This window comes from Erpetoichthys calabaricus, chromosome 8 (genome assembly GCF_900747795.2).
Source record: "Erpetoichthys calabaricus chromosome 8, fErpCal1.3, whole genome shotgun sequence".
NCBI classification, from domain to species: domain Eukaryota; kingdom Metazoa; phylum Chordata; class Cladistia; order Polypteriformes; family Polypteridae; genus Erpetoichthys; species Erpetoichthys calabaricus.
The window spans coordinates 2,478,539-2,505,654 of NC_041401.2; the positions used below are offsets into that span (position 1 = coordinate 2,478,539).

Below are 27,116 nucleotides of genomic sequence, written 5' to 3' on the forward strand. Positions count from 1 at the left end.
TATCAGTTCAATTGAGTGGATAAATCGAGTCAGAAATATCAATCAATGGGATGTATAGGTTTGAGATGCCTGGCTATACTTAAAGAACACAACCCTGGTCTTCCTTACCAAAGTCTGGTCTTCACCACACACGTTTGTGAACACACGCCATTCTTCAAATAAAGCAGATATCGGAGGACCTTATAAAAAGAACAATCGATGCCAGCCAGGCTGGAAAAGGTTACAAAACAATTACTAAAGTCTTTGGACTCCAGGGTTAATGGTCTTCATCTTTCGGAGATTTGGCCCTGGGTGCTTCTCTGCTACAGGCCCTCAAGTTTTGCTCCTTTTACCCCACCTCATAGCAGCCCAATCCTTCCCTATTAAGGACCCGATCTTTACTACCGATTGCACTGAACTCACTGTGCCCCCGAGTGTGACTGCAAGGTGCGGGTTACATGGACCGAGGATGTGCCCAACAAAGTGCATGGTATCTGTAAACAAAGTCTCTGATTGGTTGCAATGGACTTGTGGACCTTGCCAAGGAGCGCGTAATTGTTCTTCAACTTCTGTCTGGTGGTCAGCCAATAGAAAATCTTCCAGGAAAGCCTTATGGAAGGAGGTGCATTCTTTTAAAATGACTTTTCTCCCTCTGCCACCAGTACAGGGCTGGTCCCTCAAGAGATACGTTAAAAAGCCCATTAATTCGGCTGAAGTTAAAGGGTGCAGTTCTAGAAATGTTCAATAAACTGATGAACCTCTGCTGATTTACAGGAGGCTTGCAGTTTTGGAAACTCCAGCCATACAGAAGCTGCGGGAGTTGAAGTGAAGGATGGCCGTGTTTCAACTTATGACGTCACTCGGCGTGATGTTTGAAAGTACGCAGCAATACTTTGCCTCATTGTGTCCCGAATCTCCTCCTCCTTTCACTCTTGCTTGCGTCTCCACAAACAGTCTACCAGCTTCTGTTCCTGACTTCTTAGATGATACCACACCCACTCATGTACATTGGTCACCGCTGCATCCACGCGTCCGTGTGGAATTTCTTCCCGTGCTACTGTACCTTCTGCCATTTCCACTGACTGGACTTGAAGATCCTCCAACTGCACCTGCACAAGTGCCTGTTGGAGCGGCACATTCAACGGGGCGTCCATAGGTCCTTTTTCTTGGCTTTTACACCTCAGAGTTGAAGAATATATATAGTATCCAACAGGCTCGCTGCCTCATTCACTTCTTTGTGTGATCGGACCATAATGTGGCAATCAGGTAATATGCCTCGCTCCAGTGTCACACTCGAGTCAACAAACTGCTGCGGTCTGTACTTGTGTGTGGTAAATAGAACAGAGTGGATGTAAACTGGTCAATTCATCCCTGTACAGGCCACCTCTTCAAGGGCCCTGACAGCGCACGATTATAATATGCACTGCCGATCCCTAGAGCCGCCAGCAACTACTGAAATAATAAATGAACCAGAGTGCGAGTGACCAACAATCTTTCCTACTGGCCACTACAAGCAAACACGGAACACACCAACAGAGATGAACATAAGCAAGGCAATAATAGTGTTATTGTAGAAAAGTAACTACACACATACACACAAAAAATGATCTGTTATTTCCACACCCCTCAACAAATAAACCAATAATACACAAATAACAGTCACATATAAAGTGATAAAAATAAAATCTTTATACTGTCAAACGTTTGACTGTAAATTCATTCTAGCGAGAGTTTCGCCAAGCTGTACCTTTGACCAGCCATAACAACACTCACAATCCCTTTTCAAAAGGTCCACCAGGTCCTCTCCCAAGTTCCTGCTGCTCCTCCAAACTTTCCTGTACAGATGAACCCGGGTTCATCTAATGGCTTCCTAAAGGTGGCATATTTCTCCCTTTTCTCCACTCTGGCATCTCTTTACGTTATTTATGCCTCTCATTGGCCCTCCAAGTCAGGTGGTCCCTCCAAAGCACTCCATAGCTTGGAAAGCCCTTGAAACTGAATTTATGTATATTATAAAACAATGCAAGGTACAAACGGACACTGACGGCGCGCACATCCGACATCCGCTACAAAGTTTTGTGAAACAATCAGCCACAAACAGGACTTCTTTGCTTAAATGTTTAATGTCAAAACAAAAATATTAACACGAGTACTTCATTCCAACAATGCAACACGGTGGTAGTAGTAAGAGTTATTGTTTTTTTGGGTTGTCTTTATCCATTTGTAAGACTTAAGACTGGGTATCCTGTAACACCAGGAGTTGGAGTAAAGTAATTACAAGAGGACCTCTGACATTTTAGTCCCGTCCAAATTACTCATGTCAGTAAATTGTCACAAACTGTGTGTACTAATCTTAGTACAAATCATGAAGACTTCTGCCTTATGTAAAAGCTCCATAAAAATAACCCCAGTATAAACTAGTGTCACACACGTGCGCATGGGAGGCAGCTAAAGGGCTTGAGTGACGGCAGTTCTGAGATATGCCAGGAGGTGGCAGAGTGCACCGACTCTTTTTCTCTCGTACCTGCAGACCATTCCCGGGAGATTCCATCTGGCTCTCGTGACATCATTTCCGGGACCGAGCCAATGGAAGGAGACCTTACTGGCTCCGGCCCTTCTGACGTCACATCCGGGCCCGAACCAATGGAGAACGAACACATCCCTGATCCTTATGACCTCACTTCCTGTCTTCCCCTTTAAAACCCTGCCCTTTGTCCTAATTCCTCAGTCTTGTCTTGGACTCAATTGTATGCACATCAGTGCTGTTATTTTGCATCACGACGACTTATGCAGCCAGGATACCAGATTATACGGGTGGCTGCCCCAAACCTTTATCCGAGTATGTCTCGTTTGTGTGACACTAGACACATGCAAATCAACAGCTCAGTAAAACTCCATCAGTTAAGCAGTACGAGTGAAACTAAAATTACAAAAGTCCTCCGATGATAATTACTTTACCCAGTGACTGAAGTGGGAAAAAGAAAGAACTGAAGGTATACTACTTGTTGTGTGTGATAAATAATGGATTTGGGGTTGGGGCATCCAAAGGCACAGTGATATACGCAATTTATATAGAAAAGGAGGAGGGTGCAGGACTGTCCCCCCAGGAGGTATGAATGGACATATTGTTATTATAAGGTTGCTGATGTGCTCTGAATTGACGGTTCACATACATTAACCACTGAGAGCAGGGGAATGCAGTGTGTACTGGCACATCTCAAGCACTGACTTTACAAAGTAATCCCGTCCAAACAGATGTTAAAAATGACAGAAGTCCACTGGTAATTATTACTTTACCCCCCCCTTCCTGATATAAAACTAATCCTGTCTGAATAAAGTTTTACTGAACACCTGATCAGACTGATGTAGGGTTGTGTGGTACACTGGTACTGGAAAAAAGTACTGAAAAATCCAGATTTTAAAACAGTATGGTAGCAGCATTTTGAGATTTTTGGTGCCGGATGTAAATGTCAGCCTTCCCATAATCCACCCCCCCCCCCCCCCCCCCTTCCACAACAAACAGTACTGTATATGCGGAAAAATGTCTGTTCTGAAGACTTAACTAAATAAAACCACATGCTTCAACATGATCACGACTTCACTGGGGAACCCCACCACCCCCTTATTACTTCGATGCAATCAGGACTTCACCGGAGACCCAAAATTGCTTTGATGGGATCAGGACCACCCCCTTATTGCTTCATACTATCAAGAGGAAAGCAGTGCATAGAGCGGCGTAATTGCGCAGTGCACCAAGAAGACTGGTATAAGACGGATGGCGTTTAGAGTTATCCGTTATGTGCTTCAGAACCATTTTGAAGTCTGTATCGACACTGAAGTCAAAAGTTTAGGACCAATCCAACACTACATTGATGTTATAGTTACACAGAAACTCAAAATTCTTAAGGGTTCACAAACATTATAGCACCAATGCATATCTTTAGGTTGATTTTGCCACGTCAAGCCTTTTTTTAACCACACTGATGAACACGTGGATTGTGGTACCTTTAGATGAATGCCATTGAATGCAACAGATGTAGGTTGAAAAAGAGGCTTAAAATTTTCAAAAAAATAAGAAAGCCAATGGATACATATAAAGGTGGTCTCAAGGTCTTGAGCTTGTTCAATTAAGAGAAACACTAGCAAAACCACAGCTTCCTGCCACCACACACGTGAAACTGTTCTGCCATGCTTATACCTGTATAACAACCCTTCTGCATCGGAGTTGTAATGCCCCGATCTCAAAATGTCCACATTGCTGCTGCCCATGTTGGCGTGTTTGGTGTTCTCCCATTAAGCAAGTGGGCCCATGCTGCGAGATTTAACTGTAAGCCTGTCTGCAAGACCCCACGGGACTAGAAACTTGATGAGCTGCTCCTGTCGTAGCTTCTTACATTTAAGAGGAAGTACAGTATGACTGCAGAGACCAACTGTCCCCTACCTGTAAGCTGAAACTCTCCCTTTCTCTGGCAGACACTCCTTCACCTTGTTCCTGTCCAGGCCCAGCTTTCGAAGCAACATGAAGCACCGGGTTCGGTACAGCATCTCGGCAACAAGGAACATGTTGTCTGCTGACAGGAGGTCCATTCTCTTCCACTCACTGAAGAGCTCAGTGAATGAGGACACGTGTCCCAGGTCTCTGCCAGCCACATCTCTGCACAGGAAGATGAAGGATTCCAGGTGCTCCCTCCCCAGGAGCTGCTCTACCTTGTATAGACAAACTTGGAACTCCATAGGTCGCTAAAAGAGCCAGGCCAACACAGTACCTGTAACAGAATTCGGACAGAATAAGGAAGAGAGTGACCAGCAGGAGAGAAGATGGACCCCCAGCAAGCCTGAAAATGCAAGCTCAGACAGGCCGATTTAGAGGAGAAGAAGCAGGAGTGAAACAGATGGATTGTCTTACCCCAGTATATCTGAAGTTCAGTGAGGCCACGATGATGAATTACTAAGAAACAAAATAAACAAAAGAGCAGAGTGTGTGTAAATAGTGTCACATCCCTAATGACATCCGGTGTCACTGCATGTTTCCTCGCTCATGCTGCAGACTGGCTGACATGTTCAAGTGTTTCCTCATTAGTCAATCAACCACCGAAAGGAGAAAGTCAACATTCGAAAAACAAATTCAATAACATTAAATTCCAAATAAATCAGCAACACTCCAATATAACTTGTATGGCAAAACACGTTCCCTGCCAAGCCATCGAGAATCAGCAGCTAATTGGTTTGTATTGTGCACAAAGGCTTATGACTGGAGTTTAGTTTTCATTTTTTTCCAAGCTTTTCTGAGGCTATAAAATTCATCTAGGTGTCGTTTCTGGGGTTTACACAAACAGGGAATTCAACTCTGTGGCTATTTTCTTGATTGGAGCCTCCATTTAGAACTTAACTTTTATTCAACGTCTTTCATGATGGACATCCAGGTTGGTTGCTAGGAGCAAGGCCTCAAGGGTCATGACATCGGTTGTAATTTGTGAAGGGCTAAAAGGTCGTCTTGACTGCCATTTTGTATCCGTGATTAGACAAAACTTAGCAACTTGTTATTCTTTTGATTTTACTGCTTACTGGTTCTAGAATTTGGCCTCAACTTCTGCATTTTGGTTTGAGATTTGGCTCAGACGCCTCATTTTTTCTTTCTGGCCTTGATCATTGCTTTGCCCTCGACTTCGTTCTTTCTCCCGTTCCACACTCTAATTTTTTTTTTTTGCCCACAACAAACAAAGGGCAAGGACAAACAAGCGGCATTGTTACTGGCAATCGCTTCCCCTCGGTCATATGCTGAAAGGGGAAGTTCCCTGCGATTTCATACGCTGATTGCACTCGCCTGCTTCAACAACCTGAAACTGACCCGAAACCCTCAAGCAGGACAACGAGCGATCATGCTGTGGTTGTCGAGAGCAAGCTGCACTGTGATCGCCATTGCACACCCTTCTGTGTTGCTGCTTTGCACGCCATCACAAGCACTGTGTGTTACCATTGGACTGGAATTCACTTCTTATACACATTTTGAACATTAATTATTGAAAAGATTGGGCAAGTGTGTGTGAGATCCCAATGTGCAGCAAAATATACAAAACATGGCTAGTCAGGGCAAAACAACACAAGGTACTGCATTAAAATCATTCACCTATCATCCATCCATCCATTTTCCAACCCGCTGAATCCAAACACAGGATCACGGGGGTCTGCTGGAGCCAATCCCAGCCAACACAGGGCACAAGGCAGGAAACAATCCTGGGCAGGGTGCCAACCCACCGCAGGACACACACACAAACACACTCACACACCAAGCACACACTAGGGCCAATTTAGAATCGCCAATCCACCTAACCTGCATGTCTTTGGACTGTGGGAGGAAACCCACGCAGACACGGGGAGAACATGCAAACTCCACGCAGGACCTATCAATGAACATTTAATAGACACTATATAATGGATCGATTGATAAGTACATATATACAGCCATGTGAAAAAGTAACGGCACCTCATGGAAATGGCCGACTTTTTCAACATATCTGAAAAGGCAAACTGCAGGGTATTGGCTGGAGGCTATCCAGGCATGATTCATCCCTGAACAGGGCGTACTTAAAGATATCCGTTATTACTCATCGTTCATTCCTGTACTCTGTTTTCTTACAAAGCGTGTAGAGTAACAGGAAAGAAACACAATTCTGGTCTCTGAGGCTCCATTTCAGACTGCGTCTGGTTAGCATGATTCTCAAGCAGCGATACACCAAGCACCTACTGTCCCAAGACAAGTCTTCTGCAAAACTGTCCTCGTAACTAAGACACAATTTAAAGGGTCAGCATTGTCACAGAGTACAGTGAAATTCTTACTTGCATGTGCAAATCAACATACAACACACCACCACTCGCCAGCACCATGATTAGTGAGTAGAGAGAAGCGCTATATAAATGTAATGAATTATTATTATTATTAGAGCTACCTCACTTTGATTAAAAAAAAAAAAACGTCCACCAATTCAGCTGTCCATCTGTTTAATTTAACCTGCTTATCAACATCAGGATCACACTGAGACGGTGTCTATTCTGGCAACATTATTACAAGTATAAAGAATGAATAAAATGACACTTTTCCCACAGAGATGGATGAGGATGGGCAAGTAGCCCCCACTGTGTTAGCCAGAGTAAAAGAATGTGACAAGATATTTGAAAACCGTACTAAATCAATGCATATGTTTGGAAATGTAGTAACTGTCTCAAGTCTTGGCTGGCGAAGTGTTCCCTTGCTGTCACAATAAAACACAAAAACAGTACACCACATATACGGACGAGTGAAACCAGTAGACTTATGGCAATTCCACAGAAATACGAAACGCCATATTAACTACCACGTTTTTCACTTTATGTTCACCTACCATAACTTATGAGCAAAAATAATTTTGCCAAGAATGGAAATGTAGTAACTGCCACAAATAGATAGATAGATAGATAGATAGATAGATAGATAGATAGATAGATAGATAGATAGATAGATAGATACTTTATTAATCCCAATGGGAAATTGACATTCTCCAGCAGCAGCATACTGATACAATAAATAATATTAAATTAAACAATGATAATAATGCAGGTGAAAAACAGACAATAACTTTCTATAATGTTAAATGTTAACGTTTACCCCCCCCCGGGTGGAACTGAAGAGTCGCATAGTTTGGGGGAGGAACGATCTCCTCAGTCTGTCAGTGGAGCAGGACAATGACAGCAGTCTGTCGCTGAAGCTGCTCCTCTGTCTGGAGATGATACTATTTAGTGGATGCAGTGGATTCTCCATAATTGATAGGAGCCTGCTGAGTGCCCGTCGCTCTGCCACAGATGTCAAACTGTCCAGCTCCATGCCAACAATAGAGCCTGCCTTCCTCACCAGTTTGTCCAGGCGTGAGGCGTCCTTCTTCTTAATGCTGCCTCCCCAGCACACCACCGCGTAGAAGAGTGCGCTCGCCACAACTGTCTGACAGAACATCTGCAGCATCTTACTGCAGATGTTGAAGGACGCCAGCCTTCTAAGGAAGTATAGTCGGCTCTGTCCTTTCTTGCACAATGGTAAGGACTTTAGAATATAATGACATCACCCACAAGTTCACCCAGTGCCTTACCTGGCAAACTGATGACAACAACTTGTTCACTAGTATTCTCAAACTTGCGTCATCCAATCCAGTTACAGGCCTAAAGACTATCATGGCAAGAAGCAACCCTGGATGGTGTGCCAGTCAATGGCAACGCCCACTGACACAGGGCAGCTTGGAAGTGCCAACTACCCAAACACACATGGCTGATTATATTATATGAACTCATTACTGCAACACAAGGAGCTGTTATATCAACAGAGTTATATCAAACAACTCGGGACAAATGACATTTTGATATTTTATGAGCTCAGAGGTACCCTAGTGGACACAATTGCTGAAGTCTTCTCTCCGCCACATTCCTCATTATTCTTAGACTTCTTTTGGCTGAACTTCACCTGACCTGGTTTTTAAGCTTCACACCCCTTAACCCTTTAACTGTTACTGGTCCCCATAACCAGCAGCCAAACAACACTGAAATGCAACGCGAGCCAACTGATCCCAGTCCAGCCTGACTCGCAGCCTCACCAAACAAATCTCAGCACTGGAATTCACGACTTCGGAAAATGAACGAATGAATGAATGAATCGCCCCATGCAAAGTGCTTTACCTAGTGGGACTAAAACACGACAAAGGACGGTTCAGCCCACGTAGGGTCGGTCTACTACAACACAGCGGTCTCGGCTCCTCCATTTTCGCTCCACGCGTTCCCCACCATTTACTTCCCTTTAGCCGGATGGCGGGTAACAGGTGCCGGCGAGGTGTTCGGCGATACTCACGCCGCTTCATTCCCAGCAGTGCCGTCACCGCCGCTCGATCAGACTGCAAGCAGATCCAAACTGTGAGCTCCGTCTACCATACGTAAGAGGTAAGAGCAGAAGTCGGAAACCGAGCGAATGATGGGCGGGGTTATTCAGGACTGCTTCTCGAGTCACAAGTGGGCGGGGTTTGGCAAGAAGAGAAACTTCCCGAAAGCGCGAGTTCCTCTCAGCTGTCCCGCCAAACCAGGGAGCGGATACTGGGCATGCGCTGTTCGTGCTGTTATTCGTCTTCCTGGATGACGCCTTCCTGTCACTTTCATCATAACATTTCACAAGTCTGTCTGTCTGTAAGAGTGGTGCTGCTACGTTCACTCTCAGGGGACTTTTCGGATTAACCACAAGTGTCAATTTCCGGACCCACTTCGTCGTGTGAACGTACATTTCCGGTTGTAGAAATGCGAGGTCGCTGCTATTTGGTAAGCACACTAAGCAAATAGAGATAATGTAGAATTTTTTTCATGAAATTAAAAAGCAAATTAAACGTATTACTGATGCATCACATCGCTCCAAGCATGAAGGGGCGCTGGTAATCCTTTGGCTTTGCCTATTTGACTCTTTGATCTTTTAAATGGCCCTTTTTTAAGTGTCTTACGATTTTGTTCATTTTCTACTATTTCTCAGACCTTTCGTTTTCTCGCGAAAAGGTTCAAATAAACAGAGCCAAGAAACAGTGACATTTAATATTAATTGCATAGCTTTGTCTCTATTTCTGCCTAAATTAGTGTTCATTTCAAAGCAAAATGCAGCAATTGATTTTGTTTATAAGTGACCTACTTTAATAAATTAAATCTTGTAAAATAACTGCAAAACTAGAACACAGTATTTGATAGCTAGATAGGTAGGTAGATAGGTAGAGAGAAGTTTATTTGTCCTGAGGATAATTTGTCTTTTTACAGAATCTCTTTATAATAAAATAAATAGGTAGATAAGTAAATAAACACAAACATTTTAGTCCAAGAACACACTGGAATGACTATAAAGGAAAAAAACTTCAAAAGAAACAAAAGTTCTGACTTGGCAGTCCCAGATCCAGTGAGGTACTATACATGGGTATTGCTGTTGGTTTAAAGGACCCCCCCCCCCCCCCAGTCGTGTTTCTTGACAAATCTTCATTGTTGGTGTGTCACAGAGAGGATGTGTAGCATTGTTCATAATGGCGCCCAGTTTTGTTGTAATCCTCTCCTTCGCTGGAACCTCCTCCTGAGGGTCCAGATGGTGTCATATAACTGAGCCTGCCCTTTTTAATTATTTTTTTTGATTCGGTGGGCCTCTTTTGAAGTGATGTTACCAGCCCAGCACACCAGAGTGGAGTTGTAGAAGATACAAAGGATGTCACTTCCCACATTAAAGGAACACAGTCTCCTAAGGAAAAAGAGCCTGCTCTGCCATTTTGTCTCTAGTTTCTCTGTGTTCTGAGACCAGTCCATCCTGTCATTAATGTGGACCACCACTACATCCTCTACTTGAATAGTGACCGGACTTAGAGGCTCTTTGATGTGGCGAAAGTCAATAAGCAGTTTCTTGGTTTTGCTGATGTTCATTTGCACGCAATTCTTAAAGATCTTCACCTGACTCCTCTCCTCTTTCTCAGCCCCCTTATCGATACCCCCATAAGTGCAGAGTCATCTGTGAATTTCTGCAGGTGGCATTACCTGCTGTTATATTTAAAATTGGAGATGTACAGAGTGAAGAGAAAAGTAGACAGGCCTGTTCCTCATGTCGCTCCAGTGTTGCTCACATAGTCCTCGAATCTCACAAACTGCAGTTTGCCTCACAGATAGTCCATTACCCAGGACACCATAGGCTCATCCACCTACTGTACATATCTTTGTGTTTACCACTTAGCAAGGAAAGCTGGATGGTAGTGAAGGAACTGGAGATATCAAAAAACATCATCCTTGCAGTGTGGCCTGCTTTGTCCAGGTGAGAATATGCCATGTGGAGCAGGTGAATAATTTCATGTATGGATTTGTTGGCACTGAGATCAGTTAAAAAGAAAATAACTGACTGGGAAATTGAGAGGAACAAAACCTGCAGCCAGAGGGAGGCACCAGGACTGAACTTGAGACCACTCCATTGACCAATTCCCAATTGGGATTAATAAAGTATCTATCTATCTATCTATCTATCTATCTATCTATCTATCTATCTATCTATCTATCAGTCTATCTATCATGAAAGTGATATCAAGTATAAATCTAAGGATTCTAAATGTGCAGAGAGAATATCATACCGGGTTGGATAATGGATGGATTAATTAAGTATCTATCTATCTATCTGTCTATCTATCTACTGTATCATGTGGTGATAACATGTCTTTGTATCTTTGCACAGTCTGTGCATTTGTGTAATTTTTAACAGAGCACACACATTGCCACTCGCTTCTCCAGGTGCTGTTTGCACACGGCAGGTTTACAGGTTGGCAACACTGAAAGGAGAAACCCCGTCTTGTGTATCTTAGTGCTGCTCATGTCCTTATGGTCACCTATGTAGCGCTGCATATTTATTGATATTTATGTTTTACATATACATCGTCTTTAAACAGTGTTAATTCCCCAGCTGTTTGGTCACACTCGTGGATTTTAACAGAAAAGTGTATTTGGAAATCTACTGTCAATCAAAGGGAAAATTATAAACCATTAAAAAAAATCCAAAAACAGTTTGCAAGTCTTCATCCCTTCCATTGGCTGATCCACCTCCCTCAGCTCTTCCAGCAAGTCATCTTTTATCATTTTATTAGAGGTGCCCAGTTCTACTTGCAAAACTGCTGCAGCTGTGCCAGGTCAGTTGGGCAGCATTTCTGAGATCTCATCACAGATGTTCAGTAAGGTTGAGGTTAACACTCTGATGGGCCACTCAAGGACATCCATCCATTGTTGCTCTGGCAGATTGAAAAACATTGTTCCCATTCTGAGCTACCTAACAGAGGGCAGCAGCTGTTCCTCCATTTTCTGTGTGTATGGTGCAGCATTGAACTTCACATGAGTCCTCACTAGGCTGCCAGACCCACAACTGCCACAGTGCTGATGGTGTCCCCAGACTAGTGTGATTTCTTTAAAGTTACTTTTAAAAGAAAATTCAGGAGTTCAGGGAGAAGGTAAGACCGGCACTGGGTGGCAGTAAATAGTTACGAGATAGCTAGGCAACTACAGTAGAAGCAGTAAGGGAGATAGTTAGAAGAGTGCTTGGTGTGACATCTAGACCATGGAAGGAGGACAAAGAAACCTTGTGGTGGAATGGGGAAGTACAGGAGATTATACAGAGGAAGAGGTTGGTGAAGAAAAAGTGGGATAATCAGAGAGATACAGAAAGTAGACAAGAATACAGGGAGATAAGGTGAAGAGAGAGGCAGTGAAGGCTAAAGAAAAGGCATATGATGAGTTGTATGAGAGGTTAGACACTAAGGAGGGGGAAAAGGACCGATGGGCTAGACAGAGGGACCGAGATGAGAAAGATGTGCAGCAGATTACGGTGATAAAGGATACAGATGGAAGCCCACTCACAAGTGAGAAGAAGGTGTTGAGTAGATGGAAAGAGTACTTTGAGAGGCTGATGAATTAGGAGAATGAGTGAGACAGAAGGTTGGATGATGGGGAGATAGTAAACCAGAAAGTGCAGCAGAATAGCAAAGACGAAGTAAGGACAGGGATGAAGAATGGAAAGGCCGTTGCTCCAGATGACATACCTGTGGAAGCATGGAGGTGTTTAAGAGAGATGGCAGTGGAGTTTTTAACCAGATTGTTTAATGGAATCCTGGAAAGTGAGAGGATGTCTGAGGAGTGGAGAAGAAGTGTATTGGTGCAGATATTTAAGAATAAGGGGGGTGTGCAGGACTGTAGTAATTACAGAGGGATAAAAATGATGAGCCACAACAAGAAGTTTTGGGAAAGAGAAGTGGAAGCTAGGTTAAGAAGTGAGGTGATGATTAGTGAGCAGCAGTGTGGTGTCATGACAGGAAAGAACACCACAGATGTGATGTTTTCTCTGAGGATGTTGATGGAGAAGTTTAGAGAAGGACAGAAGGAGTTGCACTGAGTCTTTGTGGACTTAGAGAAAGCATATGCCAGGGTGAGGAGAGAGGAGCTGTTGTATTGTATGAGGAAGTCTGGAGTGGCAGAGAAGTACTTAAGAGTTGTACAGGATATGTACGAGGGAAGTGGTGAGGTCTGCGGTAGGAGGGATGGATGTGTTTAAGGTGGAGGTGGGATTACATCAGGGATCGGCTCTGAGACCTTTCTTATTTGCAATGGTGATGGACAGGTTGACAGACGAGATTAGACAGGAGTCCCCATGGACTATGATGTTTGCAGATGACATTGTGATCTGTAGTGAGAGTAAGGAGTAGGTTGAGGAGACCCTGGAGAGGTAGAGATATGCTCTAGAGGGGAGAGAAATGAAGCTCAGTAGCACCACCAACACAGAATACATGTGTGTGAATGAGAGGAAAGTCAGTGGAGTGGGGAGGATGAGGGGAGTAGAGTTGGCAAAGGTGGAAGAGTTTAAATACTTGGGATCAACAATTCAGAGTAACGGGGAGTGTGGAAGAGAGGTGAAAAAGAGAGTGCATACAGGGTGGAGTGGGTGGAGAAGAGTGTCAGGAGTGATTTGTGACAGACGGGTATCAACAAGAGTGAAAGGGAAGGTCTACAGGACAGTAGTGAGACCAGCTGTGTTATATGGGCTGGAGATGATGGCACTGACCAAAAAAACAGGAGACAGAGCTGGAGGTGGCAGAGTTAAAGATGTCAAGGTTTGCATTGGGTGTGATGAGGATGGACAGGATTATGAATGAGGACATTAGAGGGTCAGCTCAGGTTGGACGGTTGGGAGACAAAGTCAGAGAGGCGAGATTGCGTTGGTTTGGACATGTGCAGAGGAGAGATGCTGGGTATACTGGGAGAAGGATGCTAAGGATAGAGCTGCTAGGGAAGAGGAAAAGAGGAAGGCTATGAGGAGGTGTATGGATGTGGTGAGAGAAGACATGCAGGTGATGGGTGTGACAGAGCAAGATGACGAGGACAGGAAGATATGGAACAAGATGATCCGCTGTGGCGACCCCTAACAGGAGAGCCCAAAAGAAGAAGACTTTAAAAAAAATGTATTGCTCATTACGTACCTAATAAAAAGGTAACTAAATATGTTGTACAGTTACTTATTATAAGTATGAAAAGTCTTTTGTATGAAAAACTGCACATTTGAATGGCCAGTGTTTGCTACTAAATCCTAAACCCACATATGAAGTGGACCAGAAACGCCCAAATTTGATCATTTTTTTTGTGTTTTACAACTGAAATATATGAACACCCCTATGCTTGAACATGGTGTTCGTTATGGACAATCCGTGACGAGCACAGAAGTCCAATAACAAAACACCGCTCGGGTTCAGATCGGGGGGGCCATTCCTCCCAATCACGCCCTTCCAGGTCTCACTGTCATTGCCCACGTGAGCATTGAAGTCTCCCAGCAGAACGAGGGAGTCCCCAGAAGGTATGCCCTCTAGCACCCCCTCCAGGGACTCCAAAAAGGGTGGGTACTTCAAACTGCTGTTTGGTGCATACATACAAACAACAGTTAGGACCTGTCCCCCCACCCGAAGGCGAAGGGAGGCTACCCTCTCGTCCACCGGGGTAAACCCCAATGAACAGGCTCCAAGTCGGGGGGCAATAAGTATACCCACACCCGCTCGGTGCCTCTCACCGGGGGCAACTCCAGAGTGGTACAGAGTCCAGCCCCTCTCAAGGAGATTGGTTCCAGAGTCCAAGCTGTGCATCGAGGTGAGTCCAACTACAGTATATCTAGCCGGAACCTCTCAACCTTACGCACTAGCTCAGGCTCCTTCCCCTTCAGAGAGGTGACATTCCACGTCCCAAGAGCCAGCTTCTGTAGCCGAGGATCGGACCGCCAAGGTCCCCGCCTTCGGCCACCACCCAACTCACACTGCACCCGACCTCCTTGGTGAGGTGTTCCGGGCACGTCTAACCGGGAGGAGGCCCCGGGGAAGACCCAGGACACGTTGGAGGGACTATGTCTCTCGACTGGCCTGGGAACGCCTTGGGATTCTCCCGGAAGAGCTAGAAGAAGTGGCCGGGGAGAGGGAAGTCTGGGCATCTCTGCTCAAGCTGCTGCCCCCGCGACCCGACCTCGGATAAGCGGGAGACAATGGATGGATGCAATAATTTCCATCCATGACCACACATGACTACTTTTAAATGTGGCCAAACAACTCTCCCTTGGATTCATCCAGCCAGAGCACTTTGTGCCAGAAGGCCTGGCCTTTGTCTAAATGTTGAATGGCAAACTGTCTTCTTGCTCTGATGTTCTTTTTGGACAGTAAAGTCTTTATCCTGACAATCCTCATTTGTCAAATCCCATTCTGATTGAAGATGCCTGCAATTTGACACAAACTGTTGCAAGAGTTACCCTCGGATTAAGCAGTGAAATTTTGAGGTTCTTGGTGACGTCTTTCAGTATCAAACGGTCAGTTCTTGTGCTGAATTTGCTGGGCCAGCCATTCCTGGACAAATTGTTCATTCAAAATCTACACCACTCATAGATGATTTTCCATTAAGTGGAACAATTGATTTTGAAAAATGTGGCCATCTCCTCCCAGACTCCTCCGCTTCCGCAACCATCTTTCTGATGGCCTTAGAGAGCCCTTTTGATTGTGGCTTGATGACACCATGCACGTCAATAGCAAGGAGAACACCAGACCCTCGATATCTGCGTCCACCTGCAGACTCCCTAAGGAGGTCCTCATCTGGAAGACCTGACTCTCATTTGATGGATTTGAAGCAGTGGGAAGGAGAACCAGGAGAAAAAACAGAGTCGTTGTCTGAAACAGGCCAAGTTCAAAAATCCTTATCCAAAATATGAAATACAAACCAAAAATCCAAACTGAGAAACAGTTGCCAAGTCCCAACTCAGAAAATTGTTTTTAAATAGATAAATGCAGTGCCAAGATCAGCCACAACGTCCAGAAACATGGCCACCATGAGTAGCACATGGCCATTTTATATAGGTGGTGAGTGATGACATAATGTGTCGTATGACCTGCAAAGAACATAGCAACCACAGACAGTGGCATCCGCAACAATGAAAAACCACAATCCAAGGTGGCAATAACACATTTTAATAAACGCAAACATCAGAAAAATAAACTGAGGTACAAAAAAAATAAAGACAGGTGAAAAACCCAAACCACGACGCTCATACTGTAAAGCACAACACAGGCGGGCAGCGCATGCAAATCGGTGGTCTCTTCTGTTAAGATCGGACACCTCTTGATCGACCCTCACTCGCGTGTTCCTAAGTGGACTTCAAGTCCATTCACTTGTGGGTTTTGTTCTCTGGGTTAGGTTCGCCCCTACTGCAATGTACGCATACTTTAGTGTTAAACTTTTTTCTGTGTATATGATCTTTTGATATTGGTTTTTGTGTTTTACATTGAATTTAAAAAGTTATTTTTATTTTCATTATTTAAATTAACAAAATGAATTAAAGACCTTAGCAGCAGCGTCAAGGTGGAACAATGTTACATTAGGAATTTGGGTTATCTGAGGATATTAAGAACAAATTGGCCAAGTAGGATTTAGGAGAAACGTCAGGTTAGGATTGTCGAGTCGAGCACAACTGCTGAAGGCTGGAGCCGCTACCACGTGGTATGCATGTAGGAGATGTAAACGTATTCCTGCATACAACTTTGTTTAGAAGGTGTGGTGAGATGGGTCCAGCTGCAGCTCTCGGCGATTCAGTGGCTCCTCTGGACAGCCAATTAGATTGCAGGTTTTAGTCACTTGGTTTACTTGACTTGGGTCAGATAACTCCTCTCCTTCACCATGATGTAACCTGGCGTTATCTCTAACATATAAAGCGACAAACTTCTCAGTGGAGTGGAGCTTTGGAGGTATATTGGGTGAGGCTCATGTGGCAAGATATCTACCTGAGAGTGCGGTCCCATAAACTCGGTCCACACTACATAGGACCTTGCTCTGTCATCAAACGTCTCAGCCCTGTGACATCTTGTTTGGCTTTCCCCGAGTTATTTTCTGGTATATTCTTTATTTCATGGATCTTTCCTAAAGCCTACTGTTCACTTGCACCATTTTCAGTTGCCTTCTGTACTACCTCCTCTTGGTTGATTTGAAATTCAAAAGATTTGGGGTGGCGGCATGGTGGCGCTGCTGCCTCACAGTTGGGAGACCTGGGTTCGCTTCCCGGGTCCTCCCTGCGTGGAGTTTGCATGTTCTCCCCGTGTCTGCGTGGGTTTCCTCCCACAGTCCAAAGACATGCAGGTTAGGTGGACTGGCAATTCTAAATTGGCCCTAGTGGGTGCTTGGTGTGTTTGTGTGTGTCCTGCAGTGGATTGGCACCCTGCCCGGGATTGGTTCCTGCCTTGTGCCCTGTGTTGGCTGGGATTGGCTCCAGCAGACCCCCGTGGCCCTGTGTTTGGATTCAGTGGGTTGGAAAATGGATGGATGGAAGATTTGGGGTTCCAGAAAATTCCAGAGTGGATTACCTCATACACTGGAATGGGACTTCAGCACATGATTTACACTCTCCATGTCTCTCTTCTAGATTTCATAAATGCTTTCCTGATAAGCTGGATGGTTGTGTACAGAGTTTGCACCTTCTCTGTGTGTAGTTTTGGATTACTTAAGTTTTTTATGTATAAAATTACTTTTGTGTTTAGAATTCAACATCGTGAAATGCACTCAACGCCCATCGCATTACACTATGGTGAAGATGAGGAGCGTGGGAGGGTTATCTGACTTATAGGGTGTTTTGTGACTGACGTTGTACCAGACCTACATCTTGGGTATTGCAGGGTGCAATTAGATCCACCTCTAAAAACCTTGGTTTACATTCGCAAGTACACATCTGGAGTTCTCCCTTGGCAAAACGCTCCGACGTCATTAAACGTCATCATCAGCCTCCATGAACCTGAAAACAAGCATGAAGCCTGTGATTATATTTATGTGTGTTATAAATACGTTTACTTCTTCATGTGCTGTGAAGTAAATCACATCAATCTGCTTTTTACATCCTCAACCCAAGCCACTGATGATATCCATATCAACACTGGCTGCTGCATCACCTGATCACACCATTTCAATTTTTCTATTGCAGTTAAACTAAACTTGATGCTTTATTTACAGATCTGTGTTATTAAATTGCACGCAGCACACTCTCTTCTGCTTGGCTGTGCAATTGAGCCCTACAAAGGACCAACATACTGATACGTGTGCTTCTTGCCGTACACCCAGAGTTGCTGGGAAAAGAACAATGCAGGTACTTTTATAAAATAAGTACTGTGTTAAGTTACTCGTGACTTTAAAACGTGATCAGGCCGTGTAAGACACGTTACTCCCATCACTGCTCCTGAGACTGCACTGCTGTGCTTGGCGCTGAACGTTCAGCTCACCAACATAAATTTAGTGATGTCTGAAATAGAGACAGAATGTTTCATCCAGAAGTAGAAATAATGCAATCGGAAAACTTCTCTTTGTGGACACTTCCACCACTTTCTACCCATGGCTGCTGGATGTGTGTGCAGACCACAGTAAAGGGTTTAAGATGGTCACATAACTGGGATCTGTTCACCCGGCTTCTCCAAGCTTAATCAAAGTTTAGATGGCACTTTAGAAAACATTTCTGTGAATAACCGGCTAATTAAAGTGCATGTAAGCTCACTGATTGCATATAAATAATGACCGCATTCCTATTTTTAAGCTTTTCCTCGGTCCGTTCCCCTTAGTGCTAGTCGGCTCCACTTTCAAGTACGCCCTAGTGAGAAGTATTGCTATTCTGGTTGAGACCTCACTTTAGTTTTTTTGCATATTTTGCCCATTTTTGATCTGATTGTTTGCTCTGCTTTGATCTTTTTTCAGTATTTTTAAACTTGTGACTACACCTTTAGGGGCGGCACAGTGGCGCAGTGGGTAGCGCTGCTGCCTCGCAGTTGGGAGATCTGGGGACCTGGGTTTGCTTCCCGGGTCCTCCCTGCGTGGAGTCTGCATGTTCTCCCCGTGTCTGCGTCGGTTTCCTCCCACATTCCAAAGACATGCAGGTTAGGTGGATTGGCGATTCTAAATTGGCCCTAGTGTGTGCTTGGTGTGTTTGTGTGTGTCCTGCGGTGGGTTGGCACCCTGCCCAGGATTGGTCCCTGCCTTGTGCCCTGTGTTGGCTGGGATTGGCTCCAGCAGACCCCCCGTGACCCTGTGTTCGGATTCAGCGGGTTGGAAAATGGATGGTTGGATGGACTACACCTTTACCATTCTAAACATCTCCTGGTCTCTTCCTACTCACGTCACCCCTTGCCTGTCATGTCTCCTGCTCGACTTTTTTTTTTTTTACCTCTTTACCCTCCTCTACCCTGAAAGAGTTAATCAGCTGTAAACTGCAACAAAACTCGCCGTCACGTTTTAGTTCGACTCTCTTTGCTAGAAGGAAAGTTAGTTTTCGTTGATTTGACCTCGCTTCCACGTGTGTGAGTGAGTAGTGAAGAGCAAGCAACCGAGATCTGGTGAGAGACCAAAGCGAAATATTCTGTGGATGACGTTTTACGTATTATCGCCGAACCACTCAGATTTGTCGGACTCTGATTTTGCTGCAATTGATCTGGAGATCAAAAACAAAAGTGAGGTACCAGCATCAACTGATCGCAGTGCTGAACACGCTCATGTAGCTGATGCACCTGGGAGGACCGCCACTTACGATGACAAGAGGTATAAACTAGATTGTGTCACACTGCGACTGCCAGCGCCATGCAAAGACAGCCAGGCTGGCCTGCCACGTATTCTTGCTGGCCATTGAGCTGCCCCACACAGCCGCTGCTGCTGGCAGAGGTGCCAAAACAAGTGCAGCAACAGACATTTTATGTGTGAAACCTTTGCTTCCACAGTAGATTTTGAAAAAAAATATTCAGCCCTCAAAGAGTTAAAATGTTCTCCCCAGAATCCATATTACTAACCGAGAATAAACCGGATATGGACGCAGGGACACGGCGATGGGACTATGAGACATACTGCGCAGGCGTGCGTCTCATAAACCGCGAGCGAAGTCGTATCCACCGCGAACAAAGGAGTCACGGCCCAAGAACGAAAGAGCTCAACTAACGTGAATGAGAAATGAAGCAACAGCACGCCCATAGCTAACGATACGGCCACACAAAAAAGAGGATTCTGCGCTGCACCCCAGAGTCAAACGTGAGAGGCTACGGAGGACCCACAGGTCCACAAAGAGAGTACGAAAGGCGCAGGTGTCACCGCCATATTGTGAGTGACACTACTGCAGAGTGAAGTTAGGAATAATGTGCTGCTTGGGATTGTACAAACCGCTGAACGCTTTACACCAAATTCAAACACAATACAGCTCAACGATACAAACACAAGCCCACCTGGATAAGATCAATGAACGCAGGTGCCTACAACGTGCGTCTGAAACTGCGGAAGCAAAGCAGGCACGGGTTCAAAATGAAAGACCACAACTGACGGAGATAAATAATCTCTTTCAAATCTATTTCGGGTTACCCAAAACCAGGAGTTGGCGAGCGGAGCCCCCTAGTCTAACAGAAGGTGCTACTCCACATTTCTAGAACAAGTCACAGGGGGACCACGTGCATGTCATTCATTCGGTGCCCTTGCAGCCTCTTCCTTACCAGTATGCACCAAACAGTCATACAGACCTTAATATCATGGCTTACTCATTCCTCGTCTATTATACTCCCTACTCAACACGAAGTTTTGTCTTATGACAATCAAGAAACTGGATGTGCATATAAGGAAGACAATTAAAATGTGGTTGCACCTACCACAATGCACTACCAACGGGGTAATCTATTCTAAAAGAGCCAACAGAGGGTTGAGCGTCCTCAAGCTAGAGGCCATTGTGCTCAAATCCTCCTTCAAGACACTAGGAAGAATGGCACTAGCTGAGGACCCTATCCTTCAGGAAACGCCCTCAAAGAGTTAAAATGTTCTCCCCAGAATCTAACAGAAGGTGCTACTCCACATTTCTAGAACAAGTCACAGGGGGACCACGTGCATGTCATCCATTCGGTGCCCTTGTGGCCTCTTCCTTACCAGTATGCACTGAACAGTCATACAGACCTTAATATCATGGCTTACTCTCCTTTAACTGTGCACAGTAACTTGTGACAGCAAGAACTACCACAGCTTCTGGGAGACTGAAGTGGAGGCCCTGGTGCTTGAGAAGACATTGGCACTGGTAGACAGGGAGTGAATCCTGTCCTGATCCTGCTCGCTGGCATGAAAGTCACGCCCACTCAATACAGTAAATGGAGCCTGCTGAACTCTCTACGTCATTCAGTCGTGAATACAGCAACCCTGTCATGCCAATAAAAATCCCATCAATAAATCTAATGTTTGTATAGAAACTCCTTCAAGAAGGATCTGAACGAGATGTTGAGAGAGCTTAGCTATTAGCTGACTTTTAGGATGTCACTGCGCACTGGAGAGATTCCAAAGGACTGGAAAATGGCAAATCTCATCACATTATATAAAAAGTGTGACAAGGCAGATCCGAGCAACTACAGGCCAGTAAGCTTAACATGCATCACAGGAAAAATAATGGAAGGAATTATTAAGGAGAAGATGCAGCAACACCTGGCAAGGACAGGAGTTATTAGGAAAAGTCAGTGTGGGGTCAGAAGAGGAAGGTCGTGTTTTATTAACAGGCTGGAATTCTATGAGGAGGCAACAAAAGGATACGACCAGAGTGGAGCAGATGAGATTATTGATGAGGCCTTTCAGAAAGCATTTGATAAGGTGCCACATGAGAGGGTGGGCATCAAATTAAAAGAAGTGGCAGTTCAAGGTGATGTTTTTAGAAGGGTGCAGAATTGGCTCAGACACAGGAAGCAGAGGGTGATGGTGTGAGGAACCTCATCAGAACAGGCCGATGTTAAGAGTGGTGACCAGCAGGGGTCAGTGCTGGGGCCGCTGCTATATTTAATATATATATATAAATGATTTAGATAGGAATATAAGTAACAAGCTGATTAAGTCTGCAGATGATACCAAGAGAAGTGGATTAGCAGATAATTTGGAATCCGTTATATCATTACAGAAGGACCTGGATAGCATACAGGCTTGGGCAGATTTGTGGACAATGAAATTTAATGTCAGCAAATGTAAAGAATTACACATAGGAAGTAAAAATGTGAGGTTTGAATACACAATGGGCGGTCGGAAAATCGAGTGTCCACCGTATGAGAAGGAGTTAGGGGTCATAGTGGACTCTAAGCTATCGACTTCCCAACATTGTTCAGAAGTCATTAAGAAAGCTAATAGACTGTCAGGTTATATAGCACCTTGATGTGTGGAGTACAAGTCACAGGAGGTTCTCCTCAAGCTTTATAGCACACTGGTGAGGCCTCATCTGGAGTCCTGCGTGCAGTTTTGGTCTTCAGGTTACAAAAAGGACATAGCAGCACAAGAGAAGGTCCAGAGAAGAGCAACAGGGCTGATTCAGGGCTACTGGGGATGAGTTATGAAGAAAGATTAAAAGAGCTGAGCCTTCACAGTTTAAGCAAAAGAAGATTAAGAGGAGACCTAAGTGAAGTGTTTAAAATGATGAAGGAAATTAGTCCAGTGGATCAAGACTGTGATTTTAAAATGAGTTCATCAAGAACATGTGGACACAGTTGGAAACTTGTGAAGGGTAAATTACACAAAAATTAGGTTTTTCTTTACACTCTGGCACCCGGCTGGGGTTTATGCCCGGCCGGGATGCCCAGGAGGACCGGAGGAGGGCTTGTGCCTCCTCCAGAACACGAGGGGGCGGCCGCCCTGGTTCTATTGGGCCCGTGGTCTCCGCCAGGGGGTGCCCCAATGCCTTGGGAGCCCTGGGAAGAGAATTGGGGACACCTGGAGGACTTCCTGGTACACAGCCAGAGCTTCCACCACACAGGGGTGTGTCAATGGAGGCTCCTCAGGAAGCACCTGGAGTCCATCCAGGGGTGTATAAAAGGGGCCGCCTCCCTCCATTCAATGGCAAGAGTCGGGTGGAAGTAGGACGGAGCTCAGAGGAGAGGAGAGGAGTGGAGGCAGACCAGAGACAGTGAAGTCATTGTGGTGGCCAAGGACTGAAGGGGTGATTGGTGCGGAGGCACTGGGTTTGTGCACTTCAAAACCTGTAAATATTGTATAATAAACGTGGTGTGTGTGTGGTGAAACCATCATGTCTACCTGTCGGTGTCCGGGCTGTTCCCCACAACAAAGAATGATAGACACTTGGAATAAGCAACCAAGTAGTGTGGTGGACAGTAAGACGTTGGGGACTTTCAAAACTCGACTTGATGTTTTTTTGGAAAAAATAAGTGGACAGGACTGGCAAGCTTTGTTGGGCTGAATGGCCTGTTCTCGTCTGGAGTGTTCAAATGTCCAAACAAGTGACATATGGACCGAGTGGTCTCTTCTCGTTTGTTGTTTAGAGTCTCCACAGGCCTGACTTTCAGACACCCCATAATAAACTTTTGTAAAATGTTTCACACACACATGGCGGTCATGAAAGGAGACGATTTTGCAAACTTTTTTAAAAAGGCCCTTGAAAAAAAAATGGCTTTAGCAGCTCAGGCAGAAACTCCACAGAGGCCCAAGTGTCCCGACGTGGGCCCTGCACTTCGTCCACCGACTTATCCATTTATGTTGGTTTGGTTTTTTTTTTGGCATAAGCTTAACGTCTGAAGTGAGATATCGCGTGTGGCGCAGCAGACCCCAGCACATTCAGAGCATCTTGAGAGGTCTGCAGTGTCACTCTGCTTGCGCCTCCATCCAGAAGTCTCAAAGCGTCTGGACATTGCGCAGCTTGACCTTTATTATCCTGTGTTGGTGTTTTGTTCGTCTGTATTGTAGCCCTGTGATGGTGTATGGCATACGCATGGTGATTTGTTTACGCTCCTGGCACTCTAAGGAATGAAATTTCATCCAACCATATACTATGTAAGTGGATGAATGAAAAAGTTGAGTTGTGTGGGGGACGAAGCTTACTCAACTTAGGATGCCAACTCAAGCTGCTCCGTTCACGACAGTGTGTCGGTTAAAACACAAAGATGTTTCAGGAAAGACGTATTTTGAATAGTCACAAAAGGAATGAAGACTTCCATTGTATTCCGATATAACAAACTCAACACTGTAGAACTCGGTGTCTTGCCGTCTTATCCATTTAGTTATAGGAGTGAACCGGCAGCGTTTGTAACTTGCAACCAAAACAATGTCGGTCTTTAAATATAACTAGGAATTGTAAAACTGAGCATGGGCTTATTGTTTATAACACATATATAACACGCTCTACCTGTCCTGCTCCATGCCACCCGCTACGCCTCTTAACACAATTCCTGAACACCCACACACGCGCCAGGGTGCCTTCCACTGACTCTGCCTTTCTTACCAGGTGAGTTTAGACTGGCATGACAAGCCAAGTGCGCATGTTCAGAAACAAGAAGGATGAAGGGTCTCAACAGAGATTAGAGCAGACAAGACACACTGGAGGGTTTCAGAAACAAGACACACCAGGGCCTCAATCCTGAGAGAGAAGGTGGTCAGAGAATCCCAGAGTGACCACCAAGACTGAGCCACCACTTCAGCCATGCAGATGTAGTTCCCAGACTAAGTGATTTGACAGTCCTGGAATTTAAACCTGAGCGATAAGATGCTTGAGGGCCACGGGGCATGTGACACACAACAGCAGCAGACCTTGAGAAGTGACCACCTGAGAGTCCAGACGGTACCCAAGCTAAGACAAAGTGGGCACGTGGAAGACCAGGTTTTGTGTAAGTCTGGATATTTTCTCCGGAATCTGCTTTGCCTCAGTGAGCCGAACAAAACCTGTATTCTTGCTGACGACCTCGTTTACTTTGGTCAGGATGGTTAGGATGTTCTCACCACTGAAAGAAAACAAGAGAATGTTAACCATGAAGCAGGAGGTAAAAATGACAAGGAGCAGTGGACACCAGCCTGAATGGCACTGCCATGGACTTCCATAAAAAGACTCACCGAGGGCATCCCGCTTTGAGGTGCTGGCAAAGCGCCTGGATGTACCAAGAGCCTTCATCTGGGTCCCTCATGGACACGTACTGCGGCACCGTGGCCATGCCAATTAGGAAATCTGCATCGACAGGAACAGTTCTGCTTGCTCTGGCATCAGACTCCATGCCGTCCCCATCTGCATCGACGGCCACAGCCTCCTGCATAATTTTGCCTTGACAGGCCTGAATGAAGAACACCTTGGGCTTCATCAGTAGGTCCGTGCAGTGTTTCCCATTGAAATAGGAGGTGATGTCAGACACGGGGACCTTCTCCCAGTCCACTCCCATCACGCACTGCTGCTCTCCGTGGCTCAGAACGCAACACACAAAGCAGTCGACGGCCGCGTGGCTCATCTGCCTGAACTCGTCCAGCGTGTCGTGAATCTGCTGAGCTTTAAGGTTATTTCGAATGTGAATATTAAAGCCCAGCCAGCTGAAGACGTCTTTGAGGGCCTCTGCAAAAGAGACACAGAAGTCAGTTATTGCACAGCACCTTTATGGCCTGTCGTGTCATGTGTCACATGTGCAGCAATCACACAGCTGAAGCAAAGCGGACTGAATAATTCATCTAATGGAGCAGCGGGATGGGGGCATAGGGACGCGTTTGGTGGGGTGCGGTGACACAGGACAAGGGAATCTCAGCTAAGGATAGCATTGAATGAGCCACCACCCTCCAGCCGTACTTTCTCACCGAATCTGAAGGCAACTGAGAAAACGGCAGCAGTCGGACCACCACTGCACTCCGGCCAGCATGTGGAATTAAACAGAAAAAGAGAGAGAGACGTTTAGAGCTGGACCACCACACCACACGGAGACCACAAGCTTGGCTGAAGCATCGAGAGGGCTGTGGAAAAGTGTCTGCCCCTTCCTGATCTTCTTTGTTTTGTATACAGTCATGTGAAAAAGTAAGTACACCCCGTGAAATGTTTTTTCTTTTTTTAATATTTGTGGACAACTCAAGATTTGATCTTCATTTAAACGGCATCTACAGATAAAGGTGTTGTAATATAACAAACATGAGGGTCCCTAGTCCATTGTATTATTTAAATAAAGAGACATGCAAGTTTGGCGTAAGGAAAAAGTAAGTGCACCCCTCCATTTATCACAACCTCAAATTAAACTCAAATGATCAGAACATCATTGGAGAGGATCCTGTCTGACCCGGTCCTCTTAATTTAAACCTCAGACATTTAGTTTGGCTTGTAGTGCGTGTGTGTTATGAAAGAGCTCTCGGAGACCTTCACAAAGGGGGTTAGAGATGCCCTTTCGGTCTAGGAAGGGGTTTGGAGATCTCCGAACAAGCGGACATCGACCAGTTTCAAGCAACTGTTAACTTGTCCTGGCCATGGAGTCCTAGCAACATCAGAATGTAAGAAACTGAAAGAAGTCTCAAAGAAGCCATTTAGCTCTTGCCTTTGTTGATGTCAAAGTGTAGGAGTCTACCATCAGACAGAGGTCTATGTGGGAGGGGTGTCAGGAGGACCGGACTAAAGTTTGACAATGAACACAAGGTAAGTGTGCCATCGCGGGCACATGACGCCATTTTCAGTTTCACCCAGAACATTGATGTCTACAAAATAGATTTTATTTTTCTCATTAAAACATAACTATAGTAAAGTTTATTAAATATTATCTAGTCTGTATTGTCATCAAAGTTTATTACAGTAATTAAAAAAAAAAAAAAAAAAATATGTTAAATCAGTAAATAAAAAAAAAAAAAAACACTTAAAAGCAACAGTCCACTTGGATGTGCTCCTCTGCAGCAGTACAGTACACGGGTACAGGCTGCATAGTAAAGCCCACATTTTAAAATGGCACAGTATCAGATTTCGAGATTTTTGGTACCGGAAGTAAACATCAGTTTTCCTTTCAGTCCCCTGAATGACACCTGCTATTGCAGTTATGGAAAAAAACGTTCATTTGTAGACTTCATGAAAACGAAACTACGTGCTTCGATGCAATTGGGACTTCACAGGATCAGGACTTCATGGTTACAAAGAGGAAAACGGTACGTACTGCAACACGGTGACATGGCGCACCGGGGACGTTGGAGTGTTTTGAAGTTATCCGTTATTTGCTTTGGAATCATCTTGGTGCTGGGACTGAGTTCTGAAAGCTGGTATTGACTCAAAATTTTACTATGGATCCAACACTACAGGCAAATATAGTCGGAGAAAACGTGCA

At 45.0% G+C, this 27,116-nt stretch overlaps 1 protein-coding gene across 1 annotated transcript in view; it reads right to left on the reverse strand.

The window, feature by feature from the left end:
• The window catches only part of LOC114655292 (uncharacterized), a 78,292-nt gene that overhangs the window by 17,763 nt on the left and 33,413 nt on the right, over positions 1–27,116 (reverse strand). Inside the window, exons 7-12 of the mRNA XM_051930460.1 lie at positions 24,901–25,387; positions 24,642–24,791; positions 9,002–9,296; positions 8,789–8,918; positions 8,387–8,469; positions 4,421–4,719 (exon numbers count right to left, since the gene is read on the reverse strand). Of these exons, the coding sequence (XP_051786420.1) occupies positions 4,421–4,719; positions 8,387–8,469; positions 8,789–8,918; positions 9,002–9,296; positions 24,642–24,791; positions 24,901–25,387 (1,444 nt within the window). The remainder of the gene's footprint in view (positions 1–4,420; positions 4,720–8,386; positions 8,470–8,788; positions 8,919–9,001; positions 9,297–24,641; positions 24,792–24,900; positions 25,388–27,116) is intronic.